General features: G+C 46.6%; 1 protein-coding gene and 1 long non-coding RNA gene across 2 annotated transcripts; one reads left to right on the top strand and one right to left on the bottom strand.

The window, feature by feature from the left end:
• Positions 1–598: 598 nt before the first annotated feature.
• EGR1 (early growth response 1) lies at positions 599–3,620 on the bottom strand. Its single transcript, XM_068159399.1, has 2 exons — positions 3,204–3,620; positions 599–2,902 (listed from the first exon to the last, which is right to left on the bottom strand). The coding sequence occupies exons 1-2, from the start codon at positions 3,436–3,438 to the stop codon at positions 1,605–1,607; spliced, it is 1,533 nt and encodes a 510-aa protein (XP_068015500.1). The 5' UTR covers positions 3,439–3,620; the 3' UTR covers positions 599–1,604.
• A 7,617-nt stretch (positions 3,621–11,237) lies between these two features.
• On the top strand, positions 11,238–14,731 carry LOC137451689 (uncharacterized). Its single transcript, XR_010989872.1, has 3 exons — positions 11,238–11,500; positions 13,019–13,101; positions 14,140–14,731. It is a non-coding gene; the product is annotated as an uncharacterized lncRNA (long non-coding RNA).
• The last annotated feature ends 3,743 nt before the right edge of the window (positions 14,732–18,474 follow it).

Raw genomic sequence — 18,474 nt, 5'->3', positions numbered from 1 at the left:
AAAGAGTTCACATGCCCCCCGAAACATATTTCAAGCGACCATGTAAAGAAGTGCTTTCCTCCTGTAAACATCTCTACCGAACATTATCAGGCCCATGCCTTTCTATGCCTTGTGTTGTGTCAAGGAGGAATTTGTGAGAGCTCTCAACTGAGCAAGGCTACTTTCTGTCAGACAGCCCTTCGAACTCAGCTTATTGGATTTCCAGGCTAGAAACTGCTCTATTATCTTGCCATCCAGTAAGATTTCTGACTACCTGTGAACACACAATCGAGCTGCTAATTTTCAACTCTTATTTTCAAAACTAGGAGAATTGCTTTTTCTTCCTAAGATTAACTTGCATGCTTCTGGAGAAGCCAGAAAGCAGCAATCAGGACTACTACAGAAGAGCAGTCGATGCACCTAATGCAGGAACAGGTGTACTCCATCCATGTCTTTGCAAGCAACTGGACTTCAGAACGATTAGTCTACCCCTCCTCTCCAAGTGGGTATTTCCCTAGGACACAAGCCCCAGTGGTTACTTACCAGCCACGCAAGGAGTCAGGGTTGCTGCAGCAGAGTCTTTCTATGCAGCAGCTTAAAGGAAAGCGTGGAAGCCACATGATTTGGTATTTTTTTTTTTATTATTTTTCTTTTTTTTCTGAGGGGTATTGTACACCAAATATCCCATTGGCAGGAAAGCGCATTCAATGTGTTCAGAAGCCAAACAGTCACTTTCATTTTAACAAACACAATTACAAAGTAAAAATAAACCACAAAATAATGAACTGCATGTTCATAACATACAAAAATTGCTGCCTACTCAGTAGGTAACTACAACATTCCAACTCCTGAATATATATATATATATATAAATTTACATTTTGGTAACAAAAATAGACTTTGAGAGGTGTGGGGTTTTTTTTTTTTTGCTTACATTCCATCCCCCAGGGCTTTCTCATGCTCCCCTCCCCACCCATTCCCTGCTCTCCTTTACATTCTTGAGTAACATCCCTTTCACTTTAAGGCAAGATGCAAAGCATCTGTTCACACATATGCATGACGTCAGCAAGGCTTCACAAAAAGGCACCAAGACTTGTAACTTTAAAAACAAAACTTCTGCCACATGTGAGTGTCTCATCAGGTGATATTTACATAGCATCACTCTAACATGCTCAAATACAGTAAGTGCTGTTCCCAAAGAAGTTTGAAACTTATCGTAGCATTGTCACTGAAACAGAATTAACATTTACAAAATATGGCCCTGCAAACTCCAAATAATACAATATGGATATGCAAAGATTTGTCACATCAATAGTACCTAAAGGAAAGCAAAACCATGGCACATGTACAATTTACATCAGCTATATACTTAATCAAAAGTCCTTTCTTCCTAATAAAAGACTATTGTTTACGGGGGGGAAAATATACTGAACTTATATCCACAGTCCATGCAAATTAAGTCATTCGACAGAGGTGGAAAACTTAAATGGCAGTTGTTTCAGGCAGCTGAAGTTTAAAGAAAAGTTAAATAGCCTTGCAACGCATGATGTCGGGGGAGTAGTTGGAGACTCCATGTCTGATAATACCAAGGAAAAAGGTGAATTCTCCTGTTCCAGAAGGTAATCTCAGCATATCTCAATTGTCCTTGGAGAAAAGGCTGATGTCATGTCTGAAAGTGCTGAGGTCACCTGTGAGCTGAAATTGTTGGTGACCGCTGGAGATGAGAAGGAGGTGGCCACTTGGGTCTGAAAAGTGGCAGTGCCAGATGGGTAAGTGGTTGCTATAGAAGGAGACGGGAATGTGGTGTGTGCAGGGGAGGGATATGAAGAGGGAGCAGGGGAAGAATACACTGTGCGCACTGGAGAGGGGTAAGTGGTGGAAATGGAGGAAGGGTATGATGTAGTCACAGAAGATGAGTAGGCAGGAACTGGGGAAGCGGTTGAGACCGGAGCTGCCTTCTCCACTTTCTTGTCCTTCTGCCTAAGGTGGATTTTAGTGTGTCTCTTCCTCTCATCACTTCTGGCAAACTTTCTGCCACAAATGTCACAGGCAAATGGCTTCTCTCCTGTGTGTGTGCGGATGTGCGTTGTCAAGTGGTCGCTCCTACTGAAATTCCGCATGCAGATGCGGCACTGGAAAGGTTTCTGTCCTGTGTGGATGCGGATGTGCCGCGTTAGCTCATCGGACCGCGAGAACCTCCGGTCACAGGATTCCACTGGGCAAGCATAGGGTCGCTCATGAGGAGGGGTCTTGCTAGGACGGTTTGGGTATTTCCTCATCCTGCTGGGCTTGATCAGCTGGGACTGATAGTTAGTGTTGAGAGTCTTCAATTCTTGGGAGCCAGTCTGAGTAGCAAACGCTTTAATAGTGGACAGTGGTGTGAGGGAAGGCTGCTGTGCTCTGGTCTCAAGGGCTGGGAAGGGCTTCTGATCAGCTGGAACAAGACTGAGCTCACCCTGTTGCTGAGGAAACAGGTAATCCGGGATCATTGGCACCTGAAAGTTGGTTTTAGCAGTCGGATAAGCTGGAGGTGGATATTGGATGGGGGCTCCAGAGGGGTTGGGAAAGGACTGGGTCTGCGGTTCAGGGAAAATGTCAGAACTGGAATTGGGAAAAGTTGGTGCAGCTGAATAAATTGGACTGGTCTCACTGGCTTGGACAGAACAGCTCAGAGGGGGGCTCTGCGAAGAAGAGGATGGCGATGATGAAGAAGGCGTAGAGGTGGGAGGTGCATTAGCCATGCCCACCAGCCCACTGACGAGGCTGAAAAGGGGTTCTGGCCATAAGGTGTTGCTACTGTTGGGGGCCGGCTCTAGGGAGAAGCGCCCCGTGTATGTTATTGGTGGCAGTCGCGTTGTTTGGTTGGGATAGCTGGTTTCTGGCAGGGTTTTCTCGTTGTTCAGAGAGATCTCGGGAAAAGTGTCTGAAAAGAAATAAATAGTGATTACTTCCAGCAGTTGTTGCCAGTACTTCGCAAGCCATCCCCACATAGCGCAGCCCCAGATCCTTGCTTCTGGTTAATTAATAATTGAGCGTCACATATTGCAGCGCCACTGGCAGCTCTCCAGCAGCAGCTAGCTCGGGGCCGCTGACGCACACAGGAGAATCCCCCCGCGCAGCCGCTGGGACAGGAGCACCGCTGCAGCGCGGAGTCCCCGCAGGCGCCGCTGCCCCCGCAGTAGACCGGGACTCCCCGCCCGCACGGGCGAGGCCAGTGCGCTTACCTGCGGCGAGGTGCTCGAAGTGCTGCTCCCCGGGCTCCCCGGCGGCGCCGAAGCCCGCGCTCTCGGGCGCCCCGGGTGGGGCAAGGAACTGCGGGCCACCGCCGCTAAGCAGCATCATCTCCTCCAGCTTGGGATAGTGAGTATCCATGGCGGGGGGCGAGTGCGGGAAAGCGCCGAAGGGGTCGGAGATCTGCAGCGGGGGCAGCAGCTGCATCTCTGCCTTGGCCGCGGCCATGAGGGCGCCGGGCTCGGGCTCTGACGGGTGGTGGCGCTGCCGCCGCAGGCCCGGCGGACGGGCCGGCTGTGGAGAAGCGGCCGTCGCCTGCTGCGTGCCCTGCGCCGCGGTCGCCCCGGCGCTGCCCGCTGAAAGTGGTCGTCTCCCCGCCCGCCCGCCCGGGGCTCCCCCGGCTCTGCCCGCTGGAAGCGCTCGGCTCCCCGCCCGCCCCAGAACCGCCTCTATATATGGGGTCCCACCGGCCGCAGCCCGCCCCAAGCCCTGACGTACATGGCCATATATGGAAAGCAGGAAGCCCTTATATGGATGCGGGCTGGAGGACCCCGCCTGGCGTCAGAGCCTGGCACCGGGGAAAGCCAGGCCTTGGGGGCCTCGCACGCCCCGGGCTGGGAGCCCCGCGCCCGTTGCGGGCCTGTGTCCCGCCATTGGCAGCGCCGCCGCAGCGCTACCGCAGCGCTGCCGGCCCCAGAGCGCGGGGTCCCCGGCCCCCGCCCTCCCCGGCCAGCCCGCCGGAAGCCCCCGCCGCACTTTCCATATTAGGAAACAACCTTATAAGTCTTGGTTCCGGCGGAGGCTTCCCGCTCCTTATTTGGCGATTCCGGCCCCGGGAACGGAGGTGGGGGAGCGGGGAGCCCGGGCGCAGGAGCCAGGCTGCTACTGGGACGCGCGCCCGCCCCCGTGCCGCGGGAGCGCGCGGAGGCCCCGTACCACGGCGGCGCAAGGCTGCTGCCCGGGCACGGCCGTCTCGGGGAGCTCCCGGCAGAGCCTAACGGCCGCAAAGCTCTCACTCGCACCCGCCTTGTTTGCTCTGCTCGCAGCACTACCCTCCCCACAGTCTCTGCAGAGGGACTGCGCGTCGGTGGCTCACGGTCAGCGGCGCTGCGCGCTCGGCAGCCTCGGAGCGAAGGAGTTTTCTCGGTGCTGGCAGCGCGCCCCAGGCGGGGGCTGCCTGCTCCAGAAAAAGGGGAATCTCTGGGACTCCGGAGGCCTGCCAGGACCGCCTTGCTCTACTCGCTCCAGCGGAGAGCCATGGAGCTCTACCCGCAGCGCCAGACTAAAGCTGTATGCGCCTCTCTCCCGCAGAGGAGAACGAGTCACCACTAAAGCCAGAGCCCCGAGCACCGCACGGCAGCAGCCGCCCTTGACTTCGGCACGACAAAAAGTGACAGTGCTCGGGACTCTGCTCTCGCACCATTAGGGTTGTCCCCTGACACAGCCGCGGCCCCTTCCCGCCTGCCTTCGTCGCAGATACGGGCTGCTCCCAGTACTGGCTCCGCACGGAACCGAGAACCGCGCACAGAGGGGCCGGGAACCCGGGCTCCTCGCCCGAGGCAAGACGCACAGCGTGGAGCCGCGGGAAAGGACTTCCCGGGCCAGAGGGAGCCTCCTGCGCTATAAATAAGCGCTCGACGCGGCCCCCGCCCCGCCCGGGCGGCCTCGCTGCCGGCGCGCCGCGGGGCTCCCCTGGCGCCGGGCCAGACGGCACCGGCGACGCAGTGCGGCCGTAGAGCGCGTGCGCGGCGGCCAGGGCTTCCCCGCAATGCGCGGAGCTCCGGGGGCGGCGCCGGGAGCAACAGCTGGGGTTATGGCGCGGCGCGGGCCTCGCCGCGGGCTCCGCTGGGGCCACTGCAGCTCTGTGCTCCGGCGGGCCCGATCCGTTGGAGTCCTGCTCGTCTGCTGCGCGGAGCTGGCCGGAGTCCTGGCTCGATGACGCCCGCTGCTCCGTGCTTTGTTGCGGCCGGCTCTCCCTCCGCTGCAGAGATGGAGGGGAACCACAGGCGCCCTCGTACCTAAGGCGCAATCTCGCTCCGCGCATGGCCCATGTCCGATGTCCGGGCAGGGGTACATAGCCCTGTCCGCAGCATACACGCCCTTCGGCCTCGCCCCCCGAAATGCGCAAAGCGAGGCCGCACACCTCGGGCGCCAGGCACTCCTCTTCTGCTTTTTAATTCACCTGCTACATTTAGGTGTCTTGTCAGTAATACCATGCAATGCCTCCCGCACCTCCCACTCTAGATTCAGTTATGGGTTGCAGCCAAGCAATGCCTCTAGGAAAAAAAAATGTAGAAAGCTCTCACTTGCAACTTGTGCGTGTCACTCAATGGCAGCTAATACACATCTGTTCTTTGGTACTCAACTTTTTATAGAGAGAAATCTTAGTGGTTTTCAAGTGTCAGTACACTAGGCCAAAGCTCTACTTGGCTGTTTGGTGCTTTTAATTTTTTCAAAACAAATCTCTGCTGAAGGTTGTGAGAAGTTCCATACATAATGATTACAGCTAGTCTCTGATTTCCACCCACTTCTCACATTCTGGAGCCCTGTCAGGGGACAGTAGCAGAACTTGACTTTTTCTGCTAACACTGTAGAAAATTAGACATCTTGAGTAAATCAGAAACTGAGATTCTCACTGTTGTCAGTGGAGCAGAGCAGGACCTGCGGAAGCCAATTTACCTTACCTCATTTCTATACTTGTCCTTAATGAGTTGGATCCCTCTCTGTAAATGCCTAGCAGGTTTTGCTTGAATGTGTAATAATAACAGCAACAATAATTTCTCTAGGTGCCTCACTAGCTCTTGATTGCCTTTATCCTAAGCCTCCAATTAGCTCCTTCTGTTTTCTCTATTTCCCCTGGGTACTGTTTTTAACATTCCATGCAGGAAAACATGTTTACATAGATACCCCTTTAAAAAGTGTTCTTATTCTCTAATTTTATCATTGCCTGATTATTCTGTTGTATTAGTCTATGAACCTGAAGAGTTAGAAACAAGAGAAGGTGTTTCAGCTTTTTAAAGAAGTGTTGCAGTGTTGTTTCTTCCCTCTCAGTTGCTCAGAACCAAGCCATCTGACTTTAAAAGCTGTGGTATTTTAATGTATTGTACTGTAGGTCATTCTACAGATATTTTAAACTTACTTACCATTATTTTTGCTTTCTGTGGAGTTATATTCATTACAATAAAAGTCTAGCACAAATAGAAATGCAGATACAAATGCACTCATAGTTTAAAATGGGAAAAAACAACCAACCAAACCAAACCAAACAAATTTAAGCACCTTTTTCAGCCCTGTGAGGAATGAAAAGGGGATTTTAGCACTCTTTGAATGCATGGCTTTACTCTAATGACCTAGATAGAGGTCCCCGTGTTTGCTGCAAAATTTTTTATCCCATTCTGGTGACTCTTCGTTCCGTAACCAGCTCCGAAGTGTCACATCCCTTGTCTGCAGCAGGATTCTCTATCCACAAGAGGGAACTCTTCCCTGTGATCACTGCAGGAGCTGGGCGTGGTCTACAAACATTAAATAGAACAGGGATTGTGTAAGAATCAGGTTGGTTGGTTGATTATTCTTCTTGATCTCTCAGACATTACAGTTGACCAGAATGGTGACGTCACCAATTTCCCTCAGAAATCTAAGGCAGCTCAGGCTTTTCCCCTCAGGCTTTTATGCTCCAATTTAAATAAATCCTTTAAAAATATTTCATTTGGGATGCATGATTAAATAGACTTCAAAAGCCTCTAAAGGTTGTGTCATTGCAATGAGTTGTTATACACCGCTTAAAGTATTCATACGTTTCCCCCAGTGCCTAAGAGGAGGACATAAAGGTTCAGCACAGTCAGTCCAACAGACAAAACATAAGATGAAAAGCATCACAATAGATCACTGTAGAAATAAAGCTCCTGTTGCCCATTTTTATTATTTGTCATCATGTTTGGTCCTCTTCCAAGTCATTGCAAGCCTTGCATCCTACAGGAATCTAATAGTTCTTCCCATCTTGGGCTGCCATAAATGAAGTCAGGTACAAATGGACGGTGAACAGAAGCGCTGCAAGCACTTTCATGGATAGCCGTGATGCTGGAGTTCCCATTCATGACATGCACAGAATCACAGAATGTTAGGGGTTGGAAGGGACCACCTCTGGAGATTATGGAGTCCAACTCCCCTGCCAAAGCATTTTCACCTAGGGCAGGTCACACAGTAATGCATCCAGGCAGGTTTTGAAAAGTCTCCACAGAAGGAAACTCCACAACCTCTGGGCAGCCTTCTCCACCACCCTCATAGCAAAGGAGTTTTTCCTCATGTTGAGATGGAACTTGTGTTCCAGTTTGTGTCTACTGCCCTATCACTGGGCATCAGTGAAGAGACTGGCCCTGTCATGACACCTCTGGCCAAGCACTGTTATAAGCCTACATGTTTTGTGTTGCATCATTTGAAAAGTGGGATCCCAATGCAGCAGAATCCTTGGATGTGTGTGATTTTAGGTATACAATTAGTCATGGTGAGTTTTTTGCATTCTCAGATCTTCAGGGCATGGCCTAATAATGTATCAATTCACATGCTCAAACTGAAGTGTGTACTTGAGCACCTTTCTAAATTGCAGCCAATATAAGGCAAGTCTGCAGCATTTATTTTTAAATAACATAACAAATGAGAGCTGCAATGAGGACAATTACTGTCTGTCATGCAAATACTGAAGTACTGTGATTCAGCCTGACTGCAAAAGGTTTGGAAGTTAGGCAGCAAAACACTAGTAATTCATCAGGGAAATAACTGTGAGCTCTTAACTACTATGCTTTTCTCCTTCACCTGGAGTACCTATGCAGAATACTCTCCCTCTTGCTGGGATGGTTCACTAAGAACAAAAACAATTCACTGCTGCATCCTCATGATGTTATAAAAGGATAGCAGTTTACTCCTCTGATGATCTGTTTGGTTCTTTTGGTTGGTTCAGGTCTTGTTTGTTTGTTTGGGTGATTTTTTCCACTGCAGTGCTGGATAGGAAGTAACTTGAAAAGATGGTTGTGTTATTACAGCAGTCTATCTCCTGTTCTCTCCAGCCTATAATAAGAATTCAGGAAGTGGGAATTTTATTGTGGGTGACTGGCTGATAACTAAATCATAGTAGCGAAGGGAGATTCTACCTCATTATGCAGAGGCAATTAATTGGTTTTCACTTCACAGCAGCAACCCACCAGCCACAGACATAGTACCCTCTCACATGCACTTTTGTCTGTAAATGGCCCCTCGCTTTTTGCTTGTGCACAGGTGTTTTTTCTTTTCCATTAGTTGGCTTCCTCAGGTGTTGTAGGTGCATTCATACACACACATACATACACTATCTCATCCCGGGATGGTAAAAAGCACCTACTCATCCTGTCATGGTTAAAGGCAGCAGCAAACTGCAGAACACCATGCAGTGATCACAACAGCCAGAGTCACTCTGGCAAATAAACTATGCCAAGGTTCCTCTTCCCTCTGGAGAGTCCATCTGCACCCTCTGTTCTCCCTCTAAAGGAAACAAGATGGATTTGTCCAGACTGTTAGAGAGACCAGTTCCTGGGCTGCGTGACTTGCCTGAACTGTGCTTGGGCCCACAGTGATCTGCAGAGCAAGTAACAACTCTGAAGTGAGGACAGCCATGGAGCTGTGCCAAGTGCATGACCCAGCTAATAATGGTCTTAACCATATGGGAATCCTATGTCTTTTTGTAATACCTAAAAAGAGGAGGAATCACTTTTTAATCCGTTTAGAGTTCCTGGATGCATTTCTTAAGAGATTAAGTCTGTCACTTAAAGAACAGTTCCCTTCAAGTTTTAAAAATAGCATTTATTTTTCTTCATTTTTTGCTCTTCCTGAAACAAACATTGTTTGCCTGTGGAGATGGATGGGATGTATAAATCCTATCTTAAATACCTCAGTGTGAGAGTTTCATGAAAGTTTGAATGGATTTCTTGAGTAGGAGCAACAGGTCAGAGATCAAGGATTGATGACTGCATTGGTTAGGCCACACCTTGAGTACTGTGTCCAGTTCTGGGCCCCTCAGTTTAGGAAGGACATTGAGACACTTGAACGTGTCCAGAGAAGAGCAACAAGGCTGGGGAGAGGCCTTGAGCACAAGCCCTATGAAGAGAGGCTGAGGGAGCTGGGATTGTTTAGCCTGGAGAAGCAGCAGCTCAGGAGAGACCTCATTGCTCTCTACAACTACCTGAAAGGTAGTTGTAACCAGGAAGGGGTTGGTCTCTTCTCCCAGGCAACCAGCACCAGAACAAGAGGACACAGTCTCAAGCTGCACCAGGGGAAGTTTAGGCTCAAGGTGAGGAGAAAGTTCTTCACTGAAAGAGTCATTCGTCATTGGAATGAGCTGCCCAGGGAGGTGGTGGAGTCCCCATCCCTGGAGGTGTTCAAGAGGGGATTGGACGTGGCACTTGGTGCCATGGTCTAGTCATGAGGTCTGTGGTGACAGGTTGGACTTGATGATCTTCGAGGTCTCTTCCAACCTTGGCGATACTGTGATTTGGAAACATTCTCAGTTATACAACCTTTCCTCATGGATGTCATCAGTGTTCATCCTGTATTTGATGGACTGGTATATGGAGTAAAGAAGATGGTGAGATTCCCCACATTTTTACTCCATGGCAATTAAAAATGTAGTGCTAAATACTACTTTGACTTGAAAGAGATTTTAAAATGCACATACTGCCAACTACCTTTCTTCCTCTCACTTATCTTACATGTTTTTAAATGAGTTCATCACCTATCACTATGTCTGGCAGCTAACTTATGAGAAAGAACTATAATTTGGCTTTTCCATACTTTAACTGGCAGGTATCCCCCACCACCACCCCAGTTCGCTTTCATGAGTGCTGATGTACATATTGCTGCAATCACCTAGGTGAACACCAGCAATGTTGTAAACACCTACAGCCCTGCACCAGAATAGACACTCTCCTCAACTATATCCTTGGTTTTAAATCTGCCTTTCCAGAGGCCTTGCTGTCATCTGTAGTGATTGCTAGAAGTTCAATAAACGACAGCCTTGCCTTCCTCCTCCTCCAGTTTTAGTGTACTTTGTTTTAGCCATAATTGTACCTTAAAATTGTGCATCTCTCTTGCATTTCTTGAGCAGTTTCTAGGTAAGGGCATAGTATTGTGTTACTTCACCCATTCCTCAAATGCCCATTTGCTTCTTTTCCTTTAAAGATACAGAATAGAGTGTGATGGCAGGGGGGTGGGGAGGAAGGGGGAAAGAACTTTCCTTAGGAAGCAAGCTGTAGTGAAACTAAGCTTGCATTTTCTATGTGTGTCAGTGCTGCTTCTGGCTCAGTATCCATGGAAACCTAATTTCCCATCCTACTGCAGGAATTAGTTGAAGATCCCAAACCACTTGTTCAGAGAATCACTATGATATAATTCACATGAGGCTATCAGGCTCACTCTATTATCTCAGATGCTCTTTTCAGCACTTTTTGTCAGAAGAACAGGTTGAATTAGCGTTCATCAATTTATCTGAATCTTTACATCCCCAAACTAGGGCACAGCACGTAAAGGCTACATATTGGAAAGCAGTGATCTCAAACAGAGCTTGGCCAAAATGTCAACAATAGGAGGTGGCACACAGGTAGGAGCACCCTATGCATGTCCCCTTTCCCACATCATATACCGAGCTCTATTTTAATTCACCTATGTTACCGACTGGATTATCTGGCAGGAAAGTCACTGCCCACTTTTCAGTATCGGAACATACCTTCCTCTTCCATCATTCTGTCCTAGGATATGACATGCAAGGCTTCAAAGACAGTAACCCCAAAGGGACCAGACTTCTCAGAAGGCTTTTTGTTAATTACAAACATAAGCATATCAAGTTCTCACAGGGTCTGCCCCTGGGTCACCCATCACTGGATATCTGCCTTTGAACTTGCTTCCCTCCTGCTTTTATTTCCTGCTTAATTCCCTAGCTGCTCTCCCCATTCCGTTTCTCCCTGACCTCCAAACCGTCTTCTCTACTTGGACATTGATTTCCTCCATTTTCTTTTTTTTCTGATAACTTTGTATTTAGCAGCTAGTGCTTTTGTAACCATGACAACTGCATCATGATGTCAGCAAAGGACTTCACTACTATCTGAGGAACTGGATCTCATTAAATGCAAGGAATACTGCTTAAGCCGACCTTTAGTGCCACGTATCCAGAGAAGGAGTTTTGTTTGGAATATTCCATATTTTGTCTATAAGCCAGGAAAGGCTCACCATCAGAAACACAAATCTGGGTTGACCACACCACATAGCTGAGGTAACTCAGCAGTTGTGTCTTGATTTTTTTTTTGAGGGGGGGAAAGGTTTGAAGTTTGCTATGGGAGCAACAGGAAATTTCTTGGGCCTGGCCCATGTCTTGGGCCTGGCCCATGTCTTGGGCCTGGCCTGGCTAACATTGCTTCTTTCATTTTACAACTGCAAGTGGGTTGGGAAAAGAAGGGAAGGAAAAGCAGCCATTGTTTCCTGACACTGTTTTTTGCTTTATAATTTTCCATAATGTTTTGACTTTGAATTAGCAAGTGTGCCATAAAGCAAATCAAATAATTCAACTGGAATCTGAAAACTCCTTCATTTTACATGTGCTGCAGCCAAGAATTCCACAAATGAGCAATCACAGTGTTAAAAACTCCTATGTATCTAGAGACAAAAGGAGAGAAATTCACTTTCTCTTATTCCCAGAGTAAGCCCAGGGAATTAATTTCCATATTATATAAGAATTTAACAATACCTCCTCTTGTACTGTTAAAGTAGTAGAACAGGAGGAAATACAGTGTGGCTGTACTGCATTCACTCTCTTAACCTTCCCATTTGCATTCCTGACTTTTATTTTTAGATATTCAACTTCAACAGTACATGAACAGAAGGGTTTTATTTTTTGCATTGCCTTCAAGAACATTTTAGGTACACTGAAAAATAAATGTTACAGCCATTTTAGCTAGCTAATCTCCTGCCCTACCTCACAGCATGTTATTGTTCCCAGATATTATGTAGCTTTTGTTTATTTCCAAAGGTTGAGCTGTGCGCCCCCCCCCCCCCCCCCCCCAAATAATCCAAAGTAAAGCACAGGTCTTGCTTCAAAGAACAAAATGATGAAGGAAAAAAAATTACTTTAGTTTATAAACCAATAAACCAATGTTTAAGTATACAGCAAGTTAAAAAAATCACCATCTCCTGACAGGAAAAGTCTTATAGCAGTCATAACAGTGGTAGACTTAAGGGTTTTATTAAGCCCAGCTTATAAAAGGTGAGGAAAGAAGTTTGGTTGTAACAAACTAAACCACAATCCAGACCTATCTCTAGAGGCAAGGGTCCTGTCCTCCTCATGACTGAAACTGGCCAAATCTGGACTGTGTCTCTATTCTGATCTTGGGTTTGCTTAAACTGTTCTATTACTGAATGCTAAAGAGGTTTTATCCCAGGCTGAGCAAGAACTCTGCAATCAGCTTGACTAAAAGCCCATTGCTGCTTCCTCATTAATATGCCAGAAGGCCTGTGTGACATTTCTATGGAATGTCTCCATTCTCTTGAGATTGATGATTCAGTGCAGAGCTGCTTGGATTTTCTACAAAACTTCATCCCTCCTCACTTCTCAAATGGCTTCCTTTTACTAGCCTGTCAAGCTAAACTAAAAATAATTGCTTTGTGTGCAATAACAAGGGGAAGGATGGAAATTTCACAGCACAATGTATTAGGCAGCCCACTAGAAAGAGGGAGCTGCATTTTCGAGAGCAGTGTGAAATGTATGCTCCATGTTTAACTCCTTTTTTTCCTGTAGTTGGAAAAAGAAATAGCCAACTTTTAAGATGCATAATGAATAACACTCAAGCTAAAGGAGCCATCAATTAAGATCTATGTAAGGTCAGTTTGATGAACTTTATTCCTTATCTGATTTCTTTCACGAAACTGTGGCAAGGAAAAAGCTGTGTTTAGCTTTTGCTAGTCACTGGCAAAACAGACATGTGAAAGAACTGCAAACCTCAAAGCAACTATTAAACCACAGGCTCATTTTGGTTCTCACAACACTGTGGAGCTTAGAGACTGGTCTCACCAAAAATTCAAAGGAAAAGACCAGTTTCAAGAAAATGAATGCCTCAGCATACCTCTCAAAATCCAGCAACTGTCCTCACAGGCCTATAGACAGGAAATACACCAGTATGTGTACTGCATGTTAGTGATTCTGCTACAAGGAATCCTTCAATTCACACCAAAACAGAACTGGGACAAAACCAGCAGAAATCATCAGATCCACTGGCAACTAGCAATCAAGGATCTTATGAACATGCTCCCCACATGGCCTGTTTCTTTGTCTGTTAAGATCATGAAGCTGAGGAGAGTAGGTTTAAACTGGATCTTAAGAAAAGTTCTTCAGTACAAGGGTGGTGAGGCTCTGGAATAGGCTGCCCAGGGAGGTTGTTGATGCCTCCTCCTTGGGGGTGTTAAAGGCCAAGCCAGATGAGGCCTTGAGCAGCTAATTTAGTTGAGAGGCATCCCTGCTTGTGGCAGGGATGTTGGAGTAGATGATCTCTAAGGTCCCTTCCAACCTAAGCCACTGGATGATAAACTATGAAATGACATACTTTAATCTCCCTCACAGGCAATTTCAAAAGGAAAGAACAGAGCAGTTTTATTAAGAACTTTTAGCACATTTAATTATAGATCCAGATTTTTAATTTTCTGAGATAACAATTATGTTGAGAAAGACCTACAAAGATAATGGAAGTGTTGCTGAAAAAGAACTGAGTATCTTAAAACCTGATACACTTCAGAGTCATTATTGAATCATATAAGAAATCCATAATTCATGCAAGTTAAGATGCATCATAAAAGCTGAGGAACATTGGTTTTCCTATCTAAGAAATCTACAATACCTAACTGCTACATTCTGTTTGATTTCAGGGATAGAGGATGGCATCATCAGAGGGTTAAGGAAAAATCATGGCAATAAATGATTAAATAAAAAAAGAAAGAAAGGAAGAAGAAGAAAATATAAAAAGGTAATTTGAAAATACTATCTTCCAAGAAGAAACAATGTCTTGAATCATAGAATCAATGAGGTTGGAAAAGGCCTCAAAGATCATCAAGTCCAACATGTCACCAAAGACCTCGTGACTACTAAACCATAACACCAAGTGCCACGTCCAGTCCTGTCTTGAACACCTCCAGGGATGGTGACTCCACCACCTCCCTGGGCAGCACATCCCAATGGCTAACAACTCCCTCTGTGACGAAATTTCTCCTCACCTGAAGTCTAAACCTCCCCTGGTGCAGCTTGAGACTGTGTCCTCTTGTTCTGGTGTTGGTTGCCTGGGAGAAGAGACCAACCCCCTCCTGGTTACAACCACCTTTCAGGTAGTTGTAGACAGCAATAAGGTCTCCCCTGAGCCTCCTCTTCTCCAGGCTAAACAAGCCCAGCTCCCTCAGCCTCTACTCATAGGGCTGTGCTCGAGGCCTCTCCCCAGCCTTGTTGCACTTCTCTGGACACATTCAAGTGTCTCAATGTCCTTCTTTAATTGAGGGGCCCAGAACTGGACACAGTACTCAAGGTGTGGCCTAACCAGTGCTGAATACAGGGGCACAATGAATTCCCTGCTCCTGCTGGCCACACGATTCTTGATGCAGGCCAGGATGCCATTGGCCTTCTTGGCCACCTGGGCACACTGCTGGCTCATGTTCAGCCAGCTGTCAATCAGCACCCCCAGCTCCCTTTCTGTTTGGCAGCTCTCCAGCCACTCCAACCCCAGCCTGTGGAAAGAACTCCAGAAAACATGATGTACTCAGCAGTAAGAAATCATGGGATCAGTATTTGATTATTATGGGAGCAAGAAAAGATCACTCTGTGATTTTCATTTACATAACCTCACCTGTAGGAAGAAGTCACTCTGCTTTTAAGGAGTCTGTGTTCACTGCTGAATACTTCTGTAACAAAACCAGACTCAGGCAAAATGCACAAAGTTCAAAGCAGAGAGTACTTTATAAGATGACATTTAAAGGTTTAGGTATATATTAGTAAATCATCAGCTTTTACGGCCACAAATCCATCTGAGATGCATGTGCTACAGGAATGCCAGCACTAAACCAGAATTAAATGAGTAACTTAAACTAAACAACATATTCAGTTAGTTCTTTTCCATTTTGAGTCAGTCTAAGCAGGCCACATCCAGCTGTCGTGGTCCTAATTGTTTAACATTTTCCTTTCAGCCTGTTTTCTTCAGCCACAGGTGTGTGTACATCTGTGTACAGTGACTTCTGCCAGTCGGTGCATGCTCCCCTTTGCTCTATCTACGTGCTGGTTAGTAAGATTTCGCTTCCCTGCTTCTCCCTTTTGCTTTCTTACTGCATGGAAATCTACCAGAAATCCTAGCACAGGAGTTGGCTGAAAACAATCCAGCTTAATTTGGTGGGACTGTTTCTCCTGTTTAAGAGTGGGGTGAAGGCAAACCTCATAAAATTCAATAAGGACAAGTGCAGAGACCAGTATCAGGGGAGGAATAACACCAGATACCAGTACGGACTGGAAAGCAGCTCCATGGAGAAATACCTTGGAGCCCTAGGGGCCAGCAAGTTATCCATGGGACAGCAATGTGCACTTGGAATACTGTGTCCAGTTCTGGGCTCCCCAGTTCAAGAGAGACAGGGATCTGCTGCAGAGTCCAATGGAGAGCTACAAGAATGATTTAGGGACTCAAACATCTCTGCTATGAAGAAAGACAGAGACCCAGGCTGTTTAGTGTGGAGAAGAGAAGGCTGAAAGGGGGATCTTATCAATGTCTATAAATATCTGAGGGGTAGGTGTCAGGATGAAGGTGCCAGGCTCTTTTCAGTGGTGCCCAGTGACAAGACAAGGAATAATGAGCCAGCACACAAGGAAGTTCCACCTCAACCTGAGGAGATGCTTTTTACAGTAAGGGCAATGGAGCACTGGAGCAGACTGCCCAGAGAGGTTGTGGAAATTCCTTCTCTGGAGACTTTCAAAATCTGCCTGGATGCGTTCCTGTGTGGCCTGCCCTAGGTGATCCTGCTTTGGCAGGGGGATTGGACTCGATCTCTGGAGGTCCCTTCCAAGCTCTAGCGTTCTGTGATGATGACAGCTTTTCCTGCAAGCAGACTGTGGCAGCATTTGCACTGTCATTTACTATGATGATGGCAGAAGCTCCATAGCAACAGCATGTTTGAATTCCTACCGGAACAACATTGCTCCTGTACTGTCTAACAGGAAAATTGGGTTTTGATATATATAATCACAGTTATTTAGCTTGTGTGCTAAAGAATTTATTCTGATTAAGGGAATAAAGTTTGAACTAAAAAGCTGTGTTTATTTGTCCATTGTTAGTACAAGGTTTCACTGTTCCAGCTTTACTGGAGTTTAGAATGACAACATTTCTTTGGTGCTAAGAAGCTGGAAGTTTTGGCCCCCTTCACCTGTAATTCACCAATACACAAACATGGGCAAAACCTGTTTGTAGGGTTGGTGCAGATATTCTCTGAAATAATTCATTTCTCTTGTAGAAACCCTGATCCTTTTCTTTCCAGGCACCCACTTCCAAAGTGTCTGCACTCACATAACACTGTCCAAGAAAAGCCTTTCACCAAGTACACACAAACAAACTGAAAGAGATTAGATAAAAAGCAACCAAATGACTGGGCAAAATCATATGTAATATAACTAGTAATACATGTTTTTAAGGATAAACCACCATGGATATATTGTTGTACCCCTGATACTACCACTTACAGCCAATACTAAGAGGCTCCAAAATGAAACTTAAGTGTTTCACTGTGCCTGTAGCACGATCCATTAAACATGACACCTGAGTTGACATGTGAAATCAAAGGCAGAAGCACAAATAGATCATACTCACCTCATTGCTCTGTATCCTTGCTTTCATTTTCATCCCTGTTTTATGTAGCCAAATGACATTTATGATTTAGAAACAATTCTAACGGTTCCTATACGCTAGGAAGAATGCAGACCATCCCCCCACCAAATAACCAGCAGAAGAAAAAGCACATCAGCTCCAAACAGGTAAGTGTACTCCCACTGCATGGGAAGTCAGGCTGATGAGAACTGCACAGAACTCCTACTGAATGGGCAGAATTTTGTTTCAAAGCTTCATGGTTATCCACATGATTAAATAATGACAGCTCTAGTGACTCAACACCATAAACCAGGATGAATGCTGATGACCAGATAATCATCTCTGGGCTCCAAAGGGCTTATCTCCATTGCTGTACTAGCATATTAAGCTGCTTGCCAACCATCTCTAACCTATTACCCACAACTCACAAATTCAGAGATACTTTACATCGGAACCTGATAACCCAGGAAGAGAAGTTAAAATTCAAGAGCTGCCAATTCTAACAAACAGGCAAACTCCAAGTCCAAACCTGTGCAACTCATTAACTGCTCCTGTAACCATTCTGCATAAGTCAGGATCTGTTATACCCTATCTGAGTGTATAATGAATACATGAATAGACACTTGTCCTCTGGGAAAAGTGGGGATGTGAAATGTCACAGACATACAGAGAGTAAAATAAGCACATAATACATTTTTCTGCATATACAGAGAAGTACTTTCTATTTACTCCATAAAGCTTTCAGCTTCTGCCTGCTGGGGTTGGGACTGTCAGCTCTGAGCTGGCTGAAAGAGAAGCAGCTGCAAATCAGCCTCCTTCATCAAGACATCCACAGAGGCATAAGGCTGGCAGGTTTGACATTCATAGCATTGGCAGGAAAAACTGACAGCAAGGGGGGGGGGGGGGGGGGGGGGGCGGGGAAGAGAAGGGCTTCACCTACACAAGAGTCCCAAAGGGAAACTACACCTGAGGGGAAAAAAAGAGCAAGGCTGAATTTCAAAGTCAAAAGGGTTTGCAACTCTCACCAAAACCAGAGACTCAGTCCATTACTGCTGTTACTAAGTTCCAGCTGGAAACCACAGTCCAACAGCTTGAGACCCCAGTAGTGTCCAAAACACCAAGCAGAAAGATGGCAGTAGAAGCCTGTTAGCTGAACGCCTTTTACCCCAGTCACTACAACTGCTAGTGCTGACTACCCACTTTACACACTAGCAGGGCCTGTGGAGGACCAGCTGTTGACAACTGCAGAAAATTCTTCTCATAGTCCATATTTTTCTCATGATTTCATAGAATCAATATGGTTGGAAAAGACCTCGGAGATCATAAAGTCCAACCTGTCACCCAACACCTCATGACTAACTAAACCAAGGCTTCA

The sequence above is a fragment of the Melanerpes formicivorus genome, unplaced genomic scaffold (assembly GCF_026170545.1).
Source record: "Melanerpes formicivorus ecotype bairdi unplaced genomic scaffold, bMelFor1.0.p_v2 SCAF_2, whole genome shotgun sequence".
NCBI classification, from domain to species: domain Eukaryota; kingdom Metazoa; phylum Chordata; class Aves; order Piciformes; family Picidae; genus Melanerpes; species Melanerpes formicivorus.
Note: the sequence above shows the minus strand (reverse complement) of the source record. Positions and strands in the feature narration are given on the sequence as shown.

Bases quoted from the DNA above. Each gene is read 5' to 3' on its own strand.
- EGR1 (XM_068159399.1), bottom strand. From the start codon at position 3,438: ATGGCCGCGGCCAAGGCAGAGATGCAGCTGCTGCCCCCGCTGCAGATC. The intron at 2,903-3,203 runs GTAAGCGCACTG...ATTTCTTTTCAG, and splicing joins CTTCGAGCACCTCGCCGCAG to ACACTTTTCCCGAGATCTCT.